Below are 18,494 nucleotides of genomic sequence, written 5' to 3'. Positions count from 1 at the left end.
ACCTGACTGTCAAACTGTGGCCTCGATTCTACCTATCAAATGTCCTGACGGTAAATAAATTGGTTAAACACAAGTTTTTTTATGGTGTCTTCAAATGACTACTTAATTTAATAATACGTGCTTCTAAATGCATCTGCAACAACCTAGCAAACCTGGGGACAGCATGCAACAGCGCCCGCAATAAGCAACGATAACTGGCGACAAGCCAGTTGTCGCAGAGAAATTTCAATCCGGTTGATTTCTCAGCGACGCGCCGAGATCCACTACGATTCTTTGAAGACTCCTCACGATCATGCCCGCGACACCCTGGCGAACTGTCGGCGACAGCCTAGTGGCCAGCAGTTGCGTTAAAATCGCCTAAGTGGGAAATCGCTTAAATGTACAGGCATCATCACGAAGGAAATAATATTAGGCAATCTCATTGGGCAAATAGCTGCTAAGGATCTTGGACGTGATGGCTTGAGTCACAGGATCCTATAAGTGGATGCATGAGTTGTAATTTTCCTCAAATCCTTAGATTCTGGAGAAGTACCAGAGGATTGGAAAACAGAGTTTGACATCCCTATTTAAAAAGGGAGTGACACAAAAAGCAGTTAACCATAGCAATTAAAGATGATAGACACAAAAAGCTGGAGTAACTCAGCGGGACAGGCAGCATCTCTGGAGAGAAAGAATGGGTGACATTTCGAGTCGAGACCCTTATTCAGACAATTAGCCTAACATTTATTGTTGGGGACGGAAATAATAGCAGCACACCTGCAAAATCATTATCTAATCAGGCAGATTCAGCATAGCTTTACAAAGGGGACCTCGTATTTGATAATATTTCAGTTTTTTGAGAATGTTGTGATGGGTGGATTGAGATAAGCTACCAGATGAAGTTTGGAAGTAGTTTTTTGCGATAGATAGACTGGTAGACTCTAGAAGGATGATCAGAAATTGTTCGAAAAAGCTGATTATATTTGAAAAGAACCATGGAGTTTGGAAACCATTTTTTTGCAATGGATAGATGATTGGCTAAGACAATAGGAATAAGAGGATTATTTTCAGTATGACATCGCCGGGGCTGTAGCTGGTTGCAATATATATTAGTAACTTGGAAGGAAGCAAAGGTACTGTTGTGAAATTTGTGAATGAAACAAAAACGGAAGCAAAGGCAAATTGTCAGGAGGATGCAAACAGTAGAATTATGGATAGGTTAAGTGAGTGGGCAAAAGCATCTTCAGTTATCTAGATCTTTAGGGAATACAAAATATGAAGAGGAAATGCTTGAGAGAATCAGCAAATCTTTAGTGGCGAATCAATATTTCAAGTTAATAAGTTTGGAGTAAATTTTTCATCAGATGAAACATCGTAACTGGGAGACATTGATTTGTTTTTCTCTGAACAGATGCAACCTATCCTGTGGAGTATTTCCATATTTCTGTATTTATTTTATATTTCCAGCATTTGCAGTTTTTGTTTCAGTTTACTGGAAGAAACAACGTCTTGGAAATTGTTATGCAGTGTGAAAGATACATAATATGTCACCGTGCATCATATTAGTGACTCTTTGCATTGCGAGCCTGTGGCAGCAAACCTTAGTGGTGCCCAGAGATGCTGAAGAACTGCTACTCATTCTCATTTGAGTTCTGGAAGGGGCAAAGGAGTACAGCAGCCAGAACCGGGCCTAATGGGACAGAATAATGGCCAGATTAGGGTCTGTTGCGCATCGGGCGGGAAGTTGGTCTTTGAAGACTCTTTTTAGGGGTCTGGCAGGCAGGTCGGTGGTGTTGATATGTGAGCATTGAAAAATTGATTGGGGCCTGAGTGATGTTGTGTTAGAGACTAGTTTCTTTTACCTGGAGATTCGTGATTTGTGAGATTTTGTGATAGCAATGGAGACTATGGCCCAATTTGAGCAACCAAGGGATTGGGACAATGTGGGGAGCCATTAGGTTGAGGTTGATTGGGCGGGGGGGGAGGGGATGAGTGGATTTTGGCCTGGGCCAACCAGGCATTGAGATCAGTGAGTGTATTAAGGTGGAGAAATGGTTTTGATATTGTGTTTGATGGGCTGGTACCTGAAAGATGGAAGGTAAATAATGGTGTGTCAGCAGAGAAATTTAGTCAACAATCCATGAATGTTTTGGGACTGCTCAGTGATGTCATTCCAGGTCAATCTTGTTTAATTTCCTCAGTAAGGTTCTGAAGGAGTTGCATGGAGAATGAAGTCATTTCATTTGTCTGATGTGGAAAGTACATCAGGCGTTGATGTAGGAAAATAACTGCAGATGCTGGTACAAATCGAAGGTATCACAAAATGCTGGAGTAAATCAGCAGGTCAGGCAGCATCTCAGGAGAGAAGGAATGGGTGACGTTTCGGGTCGAGACCCTACTTCAGGCATTGATGTGCTCAGCTAAATTTCAGGAATGATGCAAAATAGCTCTGAAATTGTATAATCATACTTCATTTGGACAAGTTCACTTCCAAATACAAAGTGTTGAAATAAACATCCCTTGGTTTATTTATTCGATCAGCCAACCACTGCTTCCATTTATCCGAACTGGAGAGTCACTTCTGGGATGAAAGAGTAATCAAGGAGAGAATGGGGCCTCTTAAAGATTAATGAGGTTGTTTATATTTAGTTTTGTCACGCCTACTGAGGTACAGTGAAAAGCTTTTTGTTGCGTGCTACCCAGTCAGCGAAAAGACTATAGTGTACCTGATTATAATCAAGCAGTCCACAGTGTACAGATACAGGATAAAGGATAGAACGTTTAGTGCAAGATAAATTACAGTAAAGTTTGATTAAAGTTAGTTCAAAGGTCTCCAATGAGGGGATGGGAGATCAGGATCTAGTTGGTGAGAGGACGGTTCAGTTGCCAAATAACAGCTGGGTAGAAACTATCTCTGAATCTGGAGGTATGTGTTTTCAAACTGCTGTACCTCTTGCCTGATGGGAGAAGAGGAAGTGACTAGGGGTGGGACTGGTCCTTGATTATTCAGAGGCCTTGCCAAGGCAGCGTAATGTATAGATGGAGGCAATGACCGGGAGGTTGGTTTGTGTGATGGCCTGGGCTATGTCCACAACTCAGCATTTTCTTGCAGTCTTGGATGGAGCTGTTCCTAAACCATGCTGTGAGGCATCGTGATACAATGCTTTCTATGGTGTATTTGTGGAAGTTGGTGAGGGTTGTTGGGGACATGCTGAACTTCCCAAACCTTCTAAGGAAGTAAAGGCACAATTATTCTTATTCAAGAACTGATAGGAATAGTCAGCATGGATTTGTGCATGAGAAATGGGGTCTCGTGAATTTGATTGCATTTTTTGAACAGGTGACCAAGAAGATTGATGATGGCAAAGTGGTAGCTGTTATACCACATGGTATTTAGCAAGGCCTCTGAAATGGTACCACATAGTAGATTGCTCGGGAAGATTAGATCACAATGGATCCAAGGCGAACTAGCCAATTGGATACAAATTACCTTGTAGAAAGGAGTTAGAGGGTTTTGATACAGGGTTGTTTTTCAAACTGGAGACCTGTAACAAGTGACATGCTACAGGGATTGGTATTGGGTCCACTGTTTTTTATTTATATTGATGGTGTGGGGAGTGTGTAGGTAGGATGATGATTAAATTTACAGAAAATTGATCACTAAAATTGATAGTACAGTTAAACAGGCTTTCAAAGATTGGTCTTGATCAACTGGGTTAGTGCACCAATGAATAGCAGATGGAATATATCAGATAAATGTGTTGCACTTCAGTAATACAAACCATGGTACAGGTTACACAGTGAATGGTAGGGCCTAGGGGAGTGTTGTAGATTAGAAAGACCTTGAGGTGTTGGTGTTCCATGAAAGTGGTGAAATGGTGGACTGTGTGGTGAAGAAAGCAAATTGGTATGCTCACCTTCGTTGGTTGAAGCATTAAGTTTGTAAATTGGGACATAATGTTGCAGTTGCACAAGACATTGATAAAGCAACATTTTAGGCCACTGTTTACAGTTTTGGATGCCCTGCAATAGGAAGGATGGTATTAAACTGGAAAGGTACAACAATGTTACTGGGACTGGAAGAGTGAGTTCTGAGAGGATCCTGGATAGGCTAGGATTTTTTTCCTTGAACATCAGGAGGCTGAGGGGTGACCTTATGGAGGTATATAAAATCAAAAGGGGCAGAGATAAAGTTTATGCACAAAGACTATTTCCTCAGGGAGAAGAATCAAAAACTAGAGGGAACAGGTACAAGGTGAAAGATTTAGATGGGTAATTTTTCTAGTGGTAAAGGCAGGTGTGGTTACAGCATTCGAATGACACTTGGACAGGTGCATAAATAGGAATGGTTTGGAGGGAACTGGGGCAATCACAGGGAAGTGGGACTATCTAGGTTGGGAAACTTGGACAAGTTGGGCCGAGGAGTCTGTTTCGATGCTGTATTGGTCTTTTTTTGTCACATGTGGTCCACAACAGCCAAGCTGGCATAAGTTGTGGAATTGACAGTACCATGGGAAGATGGTGTTGAAGAAGCTTATGAGAGGAAAAAGACTAAGTACTCTGAACTGGCAACTGAAGCTGCCCAGAATGTCTGGAAGGCCAAGATATTCCCTGCAGAAGTGGGATGCAGGGGATTCGTTGCTACATCTACGGCCAGTCTATTGAAGAAAGTGGGGGTGAGGGGTCGCTCCCTCCAACAAGCAATCGTCCTTGTCAAATGCAGCAGAAAAAAGCAACAATTGGCTTTGGATTAAAAGGAAAGACAACAACTGGGCTGTAAGATGAAGACTGGAGGGTATGGAACTGAGGGGGGTGTATCTGGGACTCCAGATATCACCGTTGAGCCCTCTGGAGACGTTGTGGGCTTATCAATGAAACGTCAAAGGAGAGCCTGATGACCCCAATGACGTACCTACCCTCCCTTTCACCACTCCAATCCTACTGCCAACATCAAGAGTGCCGATTTACCACAGGAATTGAAACCAAGTCCTATTAGCTCTACCTACAGTTGTAACCTTGCATGCTATCCAGCCAAGTCATACTATACATGAGAACCATCATGCCGTGCACAAAGAGAAAAATACCAGAGTGCAAAATGTAGCATTGCAGCATTATAGCATTACATTTAGAGAAAAAGTATATGGGCTGCAATGAGATAGGTTGGGAGATCTGGACTTCACCGTTAGCTTGTGAGCAGTTCGTTTGGTAGTCTGATGACAGCGGGAAATAATCTGTTCCTGAACCTAGTTGTTCATGCTTTTGTATCTTCTGCCCAACAGGAAAGGGGAGAAGAGGGAATAATTGAGGTACCTGATTTGGTTGGTTGCTTTCCCGAGGCAGCGTCAAATATAGATGGAGTCAAAGGCTGCTTTGTGTGATGGACTGGACTAAACCCCCCCCCCCCCCCCCCCCCCTCTCTGCAATTTCTCATGGTTTTGGGCAGAGCTGTTGCCAAACTAAGCTGTGATGCATCCCAATAGAATGCTTTTGGCAGTGCATCTATAGAAGTTCATAAGAGTGAAAGGAGACATGTCGACAGTAGTCTTCTGAGGAAGTAGAGGCCATTTGTGAGCTTTCTTGGCTTTAGCTTCAATGCAGTTGTTCAAGGACAGATTGTAGGTGGTATTTATGCCCAGGAACATGAAGATCTCAACCATGTCCTCTTCAGCACCATTGATGCTGAATGGGGTGTGTACACCACCTCCTTTCCCGAAGTCAATAATTAATTACACGGCTCTACAACTTGAGAAAGTCATAAACATGATGAGTATTTATGGATGTTAGAACATCAAAGGGTTAATTGCTCCTCGAACCCAAATTGTGTCAAAAGATTATTTTGATTTAAATTTTTGGTCTAATGTCTTTTTTTCCTGAAGCTTACAGGATCACCATTAAATGCGATGGCCAGAAGGACCAGTGCTGAATGTGGAGTCACAAAAGGCAGTTCTCCAAGTCAAATTGGTATGCCAACGCCACCATTGCCTCCATTGGTAGCAGGACCTGGAATACCTCCACCTCCACCACCACCGCCACCACCTCCTCCACCTCCACCTCCACTAGGTTTTGCAGGTGGACACCAGTCTCCCACTCCTCATTCACTGCCACACGGATTGAAAGCTAAAAAAGATTTCAAACTGGATATTACTATGAAAAGAATCAACTGGTCTAAGGTAAGGTATCTTCTTAAAAAAGTAATCAAAATCTTGGATATAAATAGTGCTTGGAAGCAATCTTTCTGGTAGCTTCAAGAATGTCATGGCACATAGAGTTATAGTTGTAGAGTCTTACAGTGTGGAAACAGGTCCTTTGGCCCAAAGTGCCAACACTGGCCAACATGTCCCATCTACACTAGTCCCACCTGCCTCCATTTGACCCAAATCACTCTAAACCTGTCCTATCCATGTACCTATCAACATCCTCGTAAATCTTCTCTGCACCCTTTCCAGGTTGACAACATCTTTCTGTTGATGTTCAACACTACTTTTCGTTCTGCACTCTGACAGTAATCAACTCATCCCTTTTTTCTACTTTGATTCAGCTTTGCTTGTGGAATTTCATTTTGGATAAAGTGCCTTTAAGAAGCTTGTATCGTCAATTCATGGATCCATTGTACTTCCTGCTGATTTCAAATTTGTGCCTTTAATTTATTCTTAAATACAAGTTATAACAGAGATTAATTAAAGTTTATGCTCACTGAAAATGACGTTATATCATTGCTGAATCTGCAATTCAATATTAATTTGAGTTTGATTCTTATTAAAGCAGAGGTTGCAGAAAAAGAGGACTTATTGTTATCTTACTTTGTTTTCCTTTGGCGAGCAAAGACAACTGTATCACATCCACCTGCTATGCCAACTAACTGAAGAAGTAAAGGGGTGCAAGATGTATTGTTTAACAAATGTAGCATTTGGCCTCATTGTGAAAAGGCAAAATTCTGTCTTTCTTTAATAGCTTCACTGGATGTGAAAACATAATAAATGAAACATAAATGCTTTTCAGTTTACACATTCATACCATATTGCTGTAGACAGCAAAGTTGCAGACATGAAGTGCTTACTTTCCCCAGTCACTTATTATCCTGGAACAACTGGATTTTAAATTATTGTCAAATGATTTAAAAAAACAACAACTTTTGTTCTCTTTAAAATGCAATTACTGTTTATTTCTCATTAAAACAGAAAAATCCACAGGTAAATAACCAATATGTGAAAAAAGTACCGAAATGTTGCCTTCAGCAAGAAACTAATTAGAAATACACTTTGCTATATTTGCCTCAGTGAATTGATCAAGTAGCAAGAGTGCAAAGCAAATTATCAAAAATATAATTAGTAGTTCCAAGGACATTGAGTATAACTTATAAATGTGCATATCGATTCATCAAATGCAACAAAATGAGTGTTGGATGCAATAATTGTTTGAATTGTGCATTGTTTGTCGTTCATGCAAGTAATGATAATATTTTCACTATGTTATTTTGTTGAGCTCAAATGCTAAAAATTGGATGTAATGTGCTTAAAAGATAAGAAAGCACTTAGGAAATGATTTATGGAAATCTTTAAAGCACTTTTGAAAAGAAATTCTGATAAATCCTCTTCTTTTGTGTCTGTCATCCATGTTTCAAATGTTACATCACTGTCATCGTCCGTCCTGGAAAGGGCGCAAGGTTCCGGCGACAATCAGTGGGAGCCATGAATGGTAGTAGATGATGGTGGGAGCAGAATTAGCTCAGGAAACTTCCAATTTCCACCCCCGCAACGTGGATGCTTCTGCTATGTGGCCATTCTGATAAATGGGAGAACACATCTATAAAAAGAAAAAAACCACTCATATTGAGGTTAATGTAGGTCCCTTACAGATTGAAAACAGAGAAATTATATTAGGGAACAAAGAAATGTAAAGAAATCAAGTACATGCTTTGTGTCTGCCTTCATGTTGTATGACACACAATCCTTCCTGGAAATAGTGAAGAGTAAGAGATTTGAAGTGAATGAGGACCTGAAAGAAATTAGCAAAATGCCAATAGTTCCCCAGGACCTTGTGGAAAAGACGGTGATGGTGATGCACAGCTTATAGTCTCCTAAAAATTCTAGTGATGCTCAAATGGTTCCCATAGATTGCAAGTAACAAATGTTATGAAAGACGGAAAATAGGAAATTGCAGACCTCTTAACCTGACATCACTGTCTGGGCAAGTGCTAGAATAAATGGAAACCATAGGTCCATTCCCTTGTGAAGTCAAGGTCTGCAGCATTCCAGTCAAACGACCCTGAGCGGCACAAGAAATCTATCTCTGCCCTTCGCAGAGCTACGAAGGATACCAGGGGGGAAGCTGCAGTCCTGAGGCAATGACATGAATACCTGTAGATTGCGTCAAGTCTTGCACGCTACAAAGGGGAACCGGGCAATATCACAAATGTTTTTGATTATGTCGGCTTCTTTTGCTTTTCTGAGGCCACGTGAAGTGTACATGGAATCAATGGTGGGAAGTCTGATCTGTGTGATGGACTGGGCAATCTCTATAACTCTTTGCAATTTCTTGCGGTCTTGCCCACAGGTGTTCCCAAACTAAACCATAATGCAACATGACAGTATGCTTTCTATGGTGCATCTGTAGACGTTTGTGAGAGGTATTTGAGTTGAATTTAGCTTAGTTTGGAGATACAGCATGGAAACATATTAAGTATATTCAGATTTGATGTTGACCTATTGTAAACTTATGGTGAATTGAGAGTTATAGGAACAGAACAAAAATATGCAGTTGAGGTTATAATTCAGATTAGCTAACATCTTACTTGGTGACAGAGCAGGTTTGAGTGACTAAATGACCTACCGCTCTCATTTATATTCCCATATGAAGCAGTTATCAACATTCATAAGTTAGTTTACTCAGAGACATTGAAACTTCTGTGCAGTGATTATCATTTAGCATTCTATTAAAAACTCATTCTGATCTCATGCAACAATGTGCTACATTTTCAGGATATATTACCTCGACCTAGTTCATAAATATATGTTCTCATCAGTTCAATAGATTTACAGTCCTATAACAGTGTGCTTGATTGTTAAATGTTCTCTGAGATGGCTGAAGCAAATCACCTAGCTGTAAAAGACTAATGCAGATAATACACTGCCTTAATGACATGGTTGAAGCCTGGGTGATTACAGTGAATCAGCAAAGAATTGTTGAAAGGTGGGGTTTGGGGTTCATACTTGATTAATTTGATTGAGTTTTTTGAACAAGTTGCAAAATGTATTGATAACAGTACGGTTGATATTATCTACATAGACATCAGTAAGGCCTTTGACAAGGTCCCACACGGAAACCTAGTTCAAAAAATTAGAGCCCATAGGATCCAAGGCAAATTTGACAAAATGGATCCAAGCTCAGTTTGATAATAGAAGACAGGGGAGATGCTTTTATGATTGGAAGCCTCTTAGTCTATTCATTAATTATGTAGTCCCTCTGAACTTCCAAATCTCATTGATAGTGGTTTTTTTACTATCTCCTGATTCCCTCTTGTTTCGGTAAAACAATGCTTCCTAACTCCCCCTCTCCTTCTATTCTTATTTCTCATTTATTGTGATTGAATGTATTTAACATTCAGGTTCTTGATGTTTACCACACCTATTTTCTAATACCTGTTTTGCCCTTCCTTCTCACTTAGTTTTCTATTAAGCTGTTATTTCTTATTTGTGAAATGTCCTTTCCGAGGAACTTGTCTTTCAGAGACTTTTCCTGCATACTTATGTTGTAGAATGAGTCTAATTTGGTCTGAGTACCACAGTTTTAAGATGTTCATTCCTATGTAATCCTGAATGAGCAAATTATGCTTGGTCATCAACTCTCAAGACTGCGATGATGCCTTGTTCATCACCATTTGTGACCAATCAAGCTAACATCAAGGACATACACCCGAAATACCATCAGCATGTTTCCTCCCCCACGTGAGGTGTTAACACTGTTGATCACTGCTATAATAGCATCAACTGTGCCTATCATTACATCTCTCGCCCTCATTTTGGCCAGCCGAATCGTCTATCAGTAGTGATTCTGCTGTCTTAACAGCAGATTGAAATACATGGCACCAAGAAAAGAGTAATACAGCAGTGGAGGCCATGGGTCTACTGAAGTACTATCTTGAGGTGATGGACTGGAACATGTTCAAAACCACTTCACCCAGCCTGAATGAGTATATGTCATTTGTCACTGGTTTCATCAAGCAGTGCAATGACAACTATGATCTGACAAAGACAGTAAGGATCTACGTTAACTAGAAACTTTGGATGAACAGGGAGATTCTGGCTCTGCTAACATCCAAATCCAAGGCATTCAAGAAAGAGGATCTCACACTATAAAATGGCAACGTTTGATCTCCTCAAGACAATCAGGGATACCAGTAGAGATCCCCAAAACTAGCTGGATCTTCAATTAAGTTGTGGATCTCAGGTGACTGTGGCAGGGCTTGAATTACGATCATAAATTACAATCCGAAGTCGAAGACATTCTGGCAATGGATGAACTCGATGCCATTTATAGAAGATAGACACAAAATGCTGGAGTAACTCAGCAGGACAGGCAACATCTCTGGATAGAAGGAATAGATACATTTTTGGGTCGAGACCCTTCTCCAGACTGAGAGTCAGGGGAGAGGGAGACACAGAGATAAGAAACTAAGATGTGAAAATGAGACATCGAAAGAGATGCAGATCAAGGACCATGTAGAAAAGATCATTGTTAGCTAGGAGCCATTTATTTCCCCATTTTTGAACAGGTAAACAAAGCTCCACTGAGACGTGTCCTCCTTATCTCCCCCTTGCTCTGCCTCAAACATCTCCGTGGAGGAAGTTAGATTTACTTTTGTGATGGTAAACTCTTGGAAAGTTTATGGAGTCCTGGACAAGTTGTGAAATTGTGCATCAATCAATTGGCCGCAGATTTTGCCAACGTCTTTCACCTCTCACTTAAACAGTCTTCTGTCCCCATTTTCATCAAGGATTATTCCAGTTGCTAAGAAAAATAAAGTGACCCGCCTCAATGACTAGCACCTTTAGGTTCTAACATTGAACATAATATAGTGCTTTGAAAGATTGGCAATGGCCCACATTTGCACCAGGCTTAGGGACAATCATAACTGTCTAATTTATATACAGGATAAATAATCTTATTGAGCCAATAAGCCCATCTTTTTTTGCATTACATAATCTGGATTGCCTTAACAACAAGAATATATATCAGGATGCACTTTATTGACTACAGCTCAGCCTTCAACACCTTAATACTGATTAAGCTCATCTTTAAACTTCTGGAACTTGGCCTTGGGACCTCCATCTGCAACTGGCTTCTGGACTTCCAGATTGACAAATCTCCTCTCTAACCCTCCATCCTAGTGCCCCCCAGGGTTGTGTGCGCAGTTCCTCGTTTTATTCCCTGTCCACCCATGGCTGTATGGCCAAGTACAAAGCCAACTCGATCTTAAATTTCATAGGAATTTTTAAAACTTTAATTTAGAACATAGAACAGCACAGGAACTATGTCTATTATTATCATATCATATCATATATATACAGCCGGAAACAGGCCTTTTCGGCCCTCCAAGTCCGTGCCGCCCAGCGATCCCCGCACATTAACACTATCCTACACTCACTAGGGACAATTTTTACATTTACCCAGCCAATTAACCTACATACCTGTACGTCTTTTGGAGTGTGGGAGGAAACCGAAGATCTCGGAGAAAACCCACGCAGGTCACGGGGAGAACGTACAAACTCCTTACAGTGCAGCACCTGTAGTCAGGATCGAACCTGAGTCTCCAGCGCTGCATTCGCTGTAAAGCAGCAACTCTACCGCTGCGCTACCGTGCCGCCCACTATACCAACCATGATGCCATTCTAACTAATCCCATCTGCCTGCACATGGTCCATATCACTCTATCCCCTTCCTCTTCTAGTGTGTCTATCTATGCCTCACAAATATAACTGTTGTATCTGCCCCACCACCTACTTTGGTAGCAGACACGTACCACTCTGTGTAAACAAAAACATAATCGCCTCACACATCTCCTTTTAAACTTTTTCCCCTTCACTTAAACCCTTTAGTATTTAACATTATTACCCGAGAAAAAGACTGGCTCTGCAATTCTTTCCTACTGACTATTTACCCTATCTCTGCCTCTCATAATTTGACACATTTCGAATAGGTCGACCTTCCGCCTCCAACACTCCTGCACCTATTGTCTATTGTCTATAACACGCAGGAGAAAACAATCAGAAGTTTGTCCAATGTCCCCTTTTAGACATTATAATTCAAAAAGGCAATCTGGTAAATCTTCGCATCACCAAAGCTTCCACCTTTCCAATAATGGGGTTGACCAGAACAGCACACAATAATCCAAATGAAGCTCAGGCTTTTTACACAGTCGTAATATGACTTGCCAACTATTATACTCAGTTTAGGAAGAAAGTGCAGATTATGGTTTACACCAAAGGTAGACTCAAAATGCTGGAGTAACTCAGTCGGTCAGGCGGTATATCTGGAGAAAAGGAATAGGTGGCTTTTTGGGTCGAGACCCTTCTTCAGACTGAGAATCAGGGGAGAGGAAGAGGAGGCCTTCTCCTTTGACTCCATGCAGGGACCCCGACAGTCCTTTTAGGTGAGTCAGAGGTTCACTTGCACTTCAACCTCATCTACTGTATCCATTGTTCTCAGTGTGGATTCCTATATATCGGCGAGACCAACCACAGACCGGGCGATCATTTTGCTGAATACCTACACTCACTTTGCCTTGGCCTTCATGATCTCCCAGTTGCCAAACATTTTAACTCCCCATTCCCATACTGACCTTTCTGTCCTAGGCCTCCACTGTCAGAGTGAGGCCACACACAAATTGGAGGAACAGCACCTCATATTTTGCTTGGGCAGCTTACAACCCAGCGGTATAATATTGATTTATCTAATTTCAAGTAACTGTTGCATTCCCTCTCTCCGTTTCTCCCCTACCATAGTCGTCTTGCTGGTTTCACTGTTCTTATCCCTTCATTATCACCTTGTGAGCTCCACCTTTTGGGTGGGCTCCACCTTTCTTGAGTCGTCAGTGATTTGTTCTGAACCTTTACATACCTCGTTTCCTTCTCCCTTGACTCTCAGTCTGAAGAAGAGTCTCGACCCAAAACACCACCAATTCCTTTTCTTCAGAGATGCTGCCTGATCCGCCGAATTACTTGAACATTTGTGTCTATCTATCATACTCTGTTATTTGCCAAATGTTAAACAGAAGCATGCCGTACAGCTTCTTTATATACCAGAGATACCAGCATTTATATTTGCACAGATATCTAGACAGAAAAAACAATCCTCCATCATTACCCTCTGTCCTTTATGTCCAACCTAATTTTGAATCCAGTTTAACAACTCACCATGGATCCTTGCAACTTGATCTTCCAGGCCAGTTTATAATGAAAAACTTTGTCAAATGCTTTAGTAAATTCATGTGAAAAATATCCCGTGCCTTATCTTCACCAATCATCTTTGTCATCTCCTCAAATATTCCAACAAAGAAGTGAGACAGGACTTCCCCAGCATAATATGCCTGATAATTCCATGCTGACTAGCCCAAATAATTCCATGCTTTTCCAGATGTGAGTAAATCTGGCCTGTAGTAATCTTCCCCTGTAATTTCCTTACCACTGATGCCAGACTAACTGTCTTATAATTTTATGGATTATTCCTATTGTCCTTTTTAAACAATGTAATAATATTGATCATTCTCCGGTCCTCTGATTAAAGAGGATGCAAAGAGCTCTGTCATGGACTTCTCTCAGTATTCTGATATAGGTCCATTAGTCCTGGACTATTTATCCATTTTAATGTTTTTTTTCAAGTGGACCAACACCTACTCCTGTTTAACACTGACATTCTGTAGAACATCAATGTAGCTCTCCTGATCTCATCATCATCCATGTCCTTCTCTTTGGTAAATACTAAAGTGAAGTATTATTTTAGGACCTTACCCACTTACCACTAGTTTAAATGCCAGACTAGTTTAAATCCTCCCGACTATCGCTAGTATTGAATACCTCTAAATGTAGTGTATTTCATGATTGAACACCAATGGAAAGCAATTAATCCATAAAAAGAATACAGAGGAGTAAATTGTAAAGCAGTAGGGAGATATTTGGGGGAGTGTCCAAAATTGGGCAAACATTTGCATGGGCATGTGCAAAAGCACAACATTGGATTGACCGGGAAGCAGTATAGTATGATCTAGGTTAAAAGCCTGGCTCATAAGTTCTGCTGTTTTGTATTCGTAGTTGTATTTATTGTTCACTCCATGAGCATTGTGTGAGCAAGGAATGTGGTATGTTTGCTTTCATAGGGCAGGGCATTGAGCAGAAGAGTCAGGAAATCATGATGCATCTTTATAAGACTTTGGTTAGTCTGCAATTCAGGGTCACCACGTTACAGGACGGATGTGGAGGCTTTGGAAAGGGTACAGAGGAGGTTTGCCAGAATGTTGCCTGGATTAGGGATATTAGCTACAGGGAGAGACTTGGATGGTTTTCTCTGGAACGTTGGAGGTAACGGGGAGATGTGATAGTAGAATATAAAATCATGAGAGGCATTGATAGGGTAGACAGTCAGAATCTTTTTCTCAAAATAGAAAAAATACAATGACTAAAGTGCATAACTTTAAGGTAAGAGTGGCAAAGTTTAAAGGAGATGTGCAGGGCAAGTATTTTTGCACAGAGGGCGGTGTGTCTGGAACGTGCTGCTGGGGGCTGGTAGTTGAAGTAGATAAGTTTGTGGCATTTAAGACTTTTGGATAGGCATGTGGATATGCAGGGAAAGGATGAATATGGGTTATGTGCATGTAGATAAGTCATGGTCTTGGCAACATGCTCGGCACAGACATTGTGGGCCAGAGGCTGTTCTTGTGCTGTACTGTTCTGTGTACTGAGGAATTTCATTGCACTCTGGTGATAAGAAACTATTCTAATCTTATCTAAATTCTTCTTTCTGATATGAGGCAATCATGTGGTATCCATCTGCTGATTCTTTTGATTGTGACCATCGTATCATGAACTGTCCAGATTTATACTAACGTGAGTGCCACTTTAACCTGTGGATAATTGAAAATGTTTGGATTTACATTCAGAAATGAGTGAGGTTTGGTTGTGATAAGTATTTTGGTTGTGAATGCATTCAAGAGAGAGCTGGATAGAGCTCTTAAGGATAGCGGAGTCAGGGGGTATGGGGAGAAGGCAGGAACGGGGTACTGATTGAGAATGATCAGCCATGATCACATTGAATGGCGGTGCTGGCTCGAAGGGCCAAATGGCCTCCTCCTGCACCTATTGTCTATTGTCTATTTGAATGTAGGACAGTTGGAGACTAGTTGGTTAGGAACACAGTCTTGTGATACAGATTATCTAACATATAACATAAGGCAAGTTCAAGTTTATGCTCAATGCAAATCACAATATAATTTTTCTGTTGATGTAGCAATTTTTCTCAGAGAATAAATGAGTTGTACAGAATATGAATATTCCTGGTTCATTTCTTGGTCTGAACCAGTGGTCAATCTGTTGAATCAGCAGCTGGAACATTTTGTTGGGATTGCTTACTTTTGTAAATTTAAGCAGTTTTGCTAAATGCAATATATGAAAAACACTTATTTGATACAGCAATGTACAATAATTTTTTTCAATTAGCTATTAAATGGATGTCAAAATAAGCAAACAATGAGGAAAAATATTAGAAAAATGAAAAGTAGTGAAGAAATATTTGCCCTAAAGCACAAATGTGTTGGTGATTCAGAGACCAGAAATTAATTCCCATTAACTGTGACAGTGTAAATTCTAGTTTTCTAGATCCAAAATATGCCTATCAGCAGGACATCTAATATGAAATTGACTGGTTGAAATGTAAATCAACCAAAAATTGAAATTGTATATTTATTTTGCATTTCAAACGTAAATAGAATATCGTACATAATCCAGTACATAGTCTGTTTGCATTTTTTTTTAAGAGCTGCCAGCAAGCAGTTGGTTCTTTGTTACTGCTCTTCTCTACTGCTGTTTCATTCTGTGTGATCCTTATGCAGTTTTCCATTGGGTGTGTGGCTCCCAGTGCATCCGCATGGCATGGTACTGTGTACAGTACAACATAAGGTCTAAAGGTGCAAAGTCTGGGAAGTCATAAATATGCAACATACCTGGGAAGCATGATAAACAAATTAACACTTTAAAAAATTAATTCATGCCATGAAATTAAATTAATAAAAGAATTGTCTGCCTATCTTTTTCCAAGCAAATATTTCCAATTAGACTAGAATACTTAATCCTGGTGTGCAAGTTCAGTAGACCAGTGTCCAAGCCTAAGAACTGGAACCTCTGTGGAAGTTTACAATGTCCTGTTGAACATAGGGAAGTTCAGTGGTGCAGCGCAAGAGCAGCCAGTACCAAAAGTGGCATGATGCCTTTTCCAACTTATACTTTTAGCAGCGTTTGACTTGCAGACTTCCACAGAAAATCTAGTGCCTCGGCAGAAGATCTGCTTTCATGCAACCATGTACACTTTTCATTCATCTATTTAAGTTGGTAATTTTCAAATAATTAAATAATTTCATCAAAATTTGAATATGTTATTTTAACAGTCGATTTTTGATGTATCATTTGTTCCCACAGATCAGACCACTTGAAATGCCTGAGAACTGTTTCTGGATAAAAGCAAAAGAAGACAAATATGAAAGTCCGGACCTGTTTGCTCGGATAAGTAACATCTTTGGAACACAGAAACGAGGTATTGGGTTGATTTTTAACACTAAAATTTCTATTTGTGCATCTGTAGAATCCAAAGTATTCTGAACAATTTTTATATCTGATCTTTGCGGAAAAGTATATCACATTTTATCCTTTCAGAGGTGAGCATCTTTTTTAGAATTTGAAAAGAACACATCTGACAGGCATACATCATTCAGCCAAAAAATGATGACCTGATGAGCCAAAACATTATGACCACCTGCCTAATATGCTGTTGGTCCTCCGTGTGCAGCCCCATGCGCAGCAGGGTGCGATGCACTGTGTATTGTGACACATTCCTCCGTGACCACCATTAAAATTTTCTGTGACTTGTGCCACAGTAGACCTTCTGTCAGTTCGGACCAGACAGGATAGCCTTCGTTGGCCTTGTGCATCGATGAGCCTTGGGCGCCCAACACCCTGTCGCTGGTTTGTGGTTTGTCCCTCCTCGGACCACTGTCAGTAGGTGCTCACCACTGCTGACCGGAAGCACTCCACAAGCCTTGCCGTTTCAGAGATGCTCTGACCCAGTCGTCTGACCATAACAATTTGGCCCTTGTCAAAGTCGCTCAGGTCTTTACTCCTGCCCAATACATCAACTTCAAGAACTGACTGTTCACTTGCTGCCCAATATATCCCACCCCTTAACAGGTGCCATTGTAACAAGATAATCAATGTTATTCACTTTCCCTGTCAGTGGTCATAATGTTTTGGCTGACCGGTGTATGTACACAGTGTTGTGAAATGCCCTCCAGCTTTCCATGATCATAAACATTGCTCATACATTGCCTGCAGATGATGCCTGCCATTTATGCAGAAGCAGACCTGCATAAATCATATGAGACTTGGATCACCATATTGATATATTGACACTATATCGATATATTGACACATATTGATATATTGACAATATTCATATATTGACATATCAACATATTGACACTAGCCCACCAATTGCCGAAACTCGTCTAAATGACATGGTCCTAATTTCCCTCCAGACCTTTCTTTGGCTGTCACAAGATTATTAAAAATTTTAGTAATCACAGTATCCCCAGCAATGCCACAAGACACTTGTTGGGAACTGGAAAGGCAGAATCCTTGTAATATATTAGACACAATAGAACTGCAGATATTTTTTGGGGGTATATTTTAGTTTCATTTTGCCTAATAAAAATTGATTTAACCTGGGGACAGTTCATTTTCATTTGATCCAAAACAATTTTTGAATTGTTTTGAATCATATCATATCATATCATATATATACAGCCGGAAACAGGCCTTTTCGGCCCTCCAAGTCCGTGCCGCCCAGCGATCCCCATACATTAACACTATCCTACACCCACTAGGGACAATTTTTACATTTACCCAGCCAATTAACCTACATACCTGTACGTCTTTGGAGTGTGAGAGGAAACCGAAGATCTCGGAGAAAACCCACGCAGGTCACGGGGAGAACGTACAAACTCCTTACAGTGCAGCACCCGTAGTCAGGATCGAACCTGAGTCTCCGGCGCTGCATTCGCTGTAAAGCAGCAACTCTACCGCTGCGCTACCGTGAAATCAAATAAGATTTCAATAAAGAGAGTGATTGAAAAATACTTCTATTCATATATATGTTTCTTTAACATATAAAGTTTCATTACTGGACTAAGAATATACTCTTAAGTTGTTCAGTATATTTCACCATTCACTTGGATCCTTGCAGATCTGTACCTCAAT

The 18,494-nt window shown here is 40.6% G+C and overlaps 1 protein-coding gene across 1 annotated transcript in view; it reads left to right on the top strand.

Moving 5' to 3' along the window:
* Positions 1-18,494, top strand: part of LOC144595583 (protein diaphanous homolog 3-like) — a 321,554-nt gene that overhangs the window by 78,892 nt on the left and 224,168 nt on the right. Inside the window, exons 17-18 of the mRNA XM_078403147.1 lie at positions 5,924-6,149; positions 16,662-16,776. Coding sequence (XP_078259273.1) covers positions 5,924-6,149; positions 16,662-16,776 — 341 coding nt within the window. The remainder of the gene's footprint in view (positions 1-5,923; positions 6,150-16,661; positions 16,777-18,494) is intronic.

This window comes from Rhinoraja longicauda, chromosome 7 (assembly GCF_053455715.1).
Source record: "Rhinoraja longicauda isolate Sanriku21f chromosome 7, sRhiLon1.1, whole genome shotgun sequence".
NCBI lineage: Eukaryota > Metazoa > Chordata > Chondrichthyes > Rajiformes > Arhynchobatidae > Rhinoraja > Rhinoraja longicauda.
The sequence above is the reverse complement of the archived record's forward strand: the minus strand, read 5'-3'. Positions and strand labels throughout refer to the sequence as shown.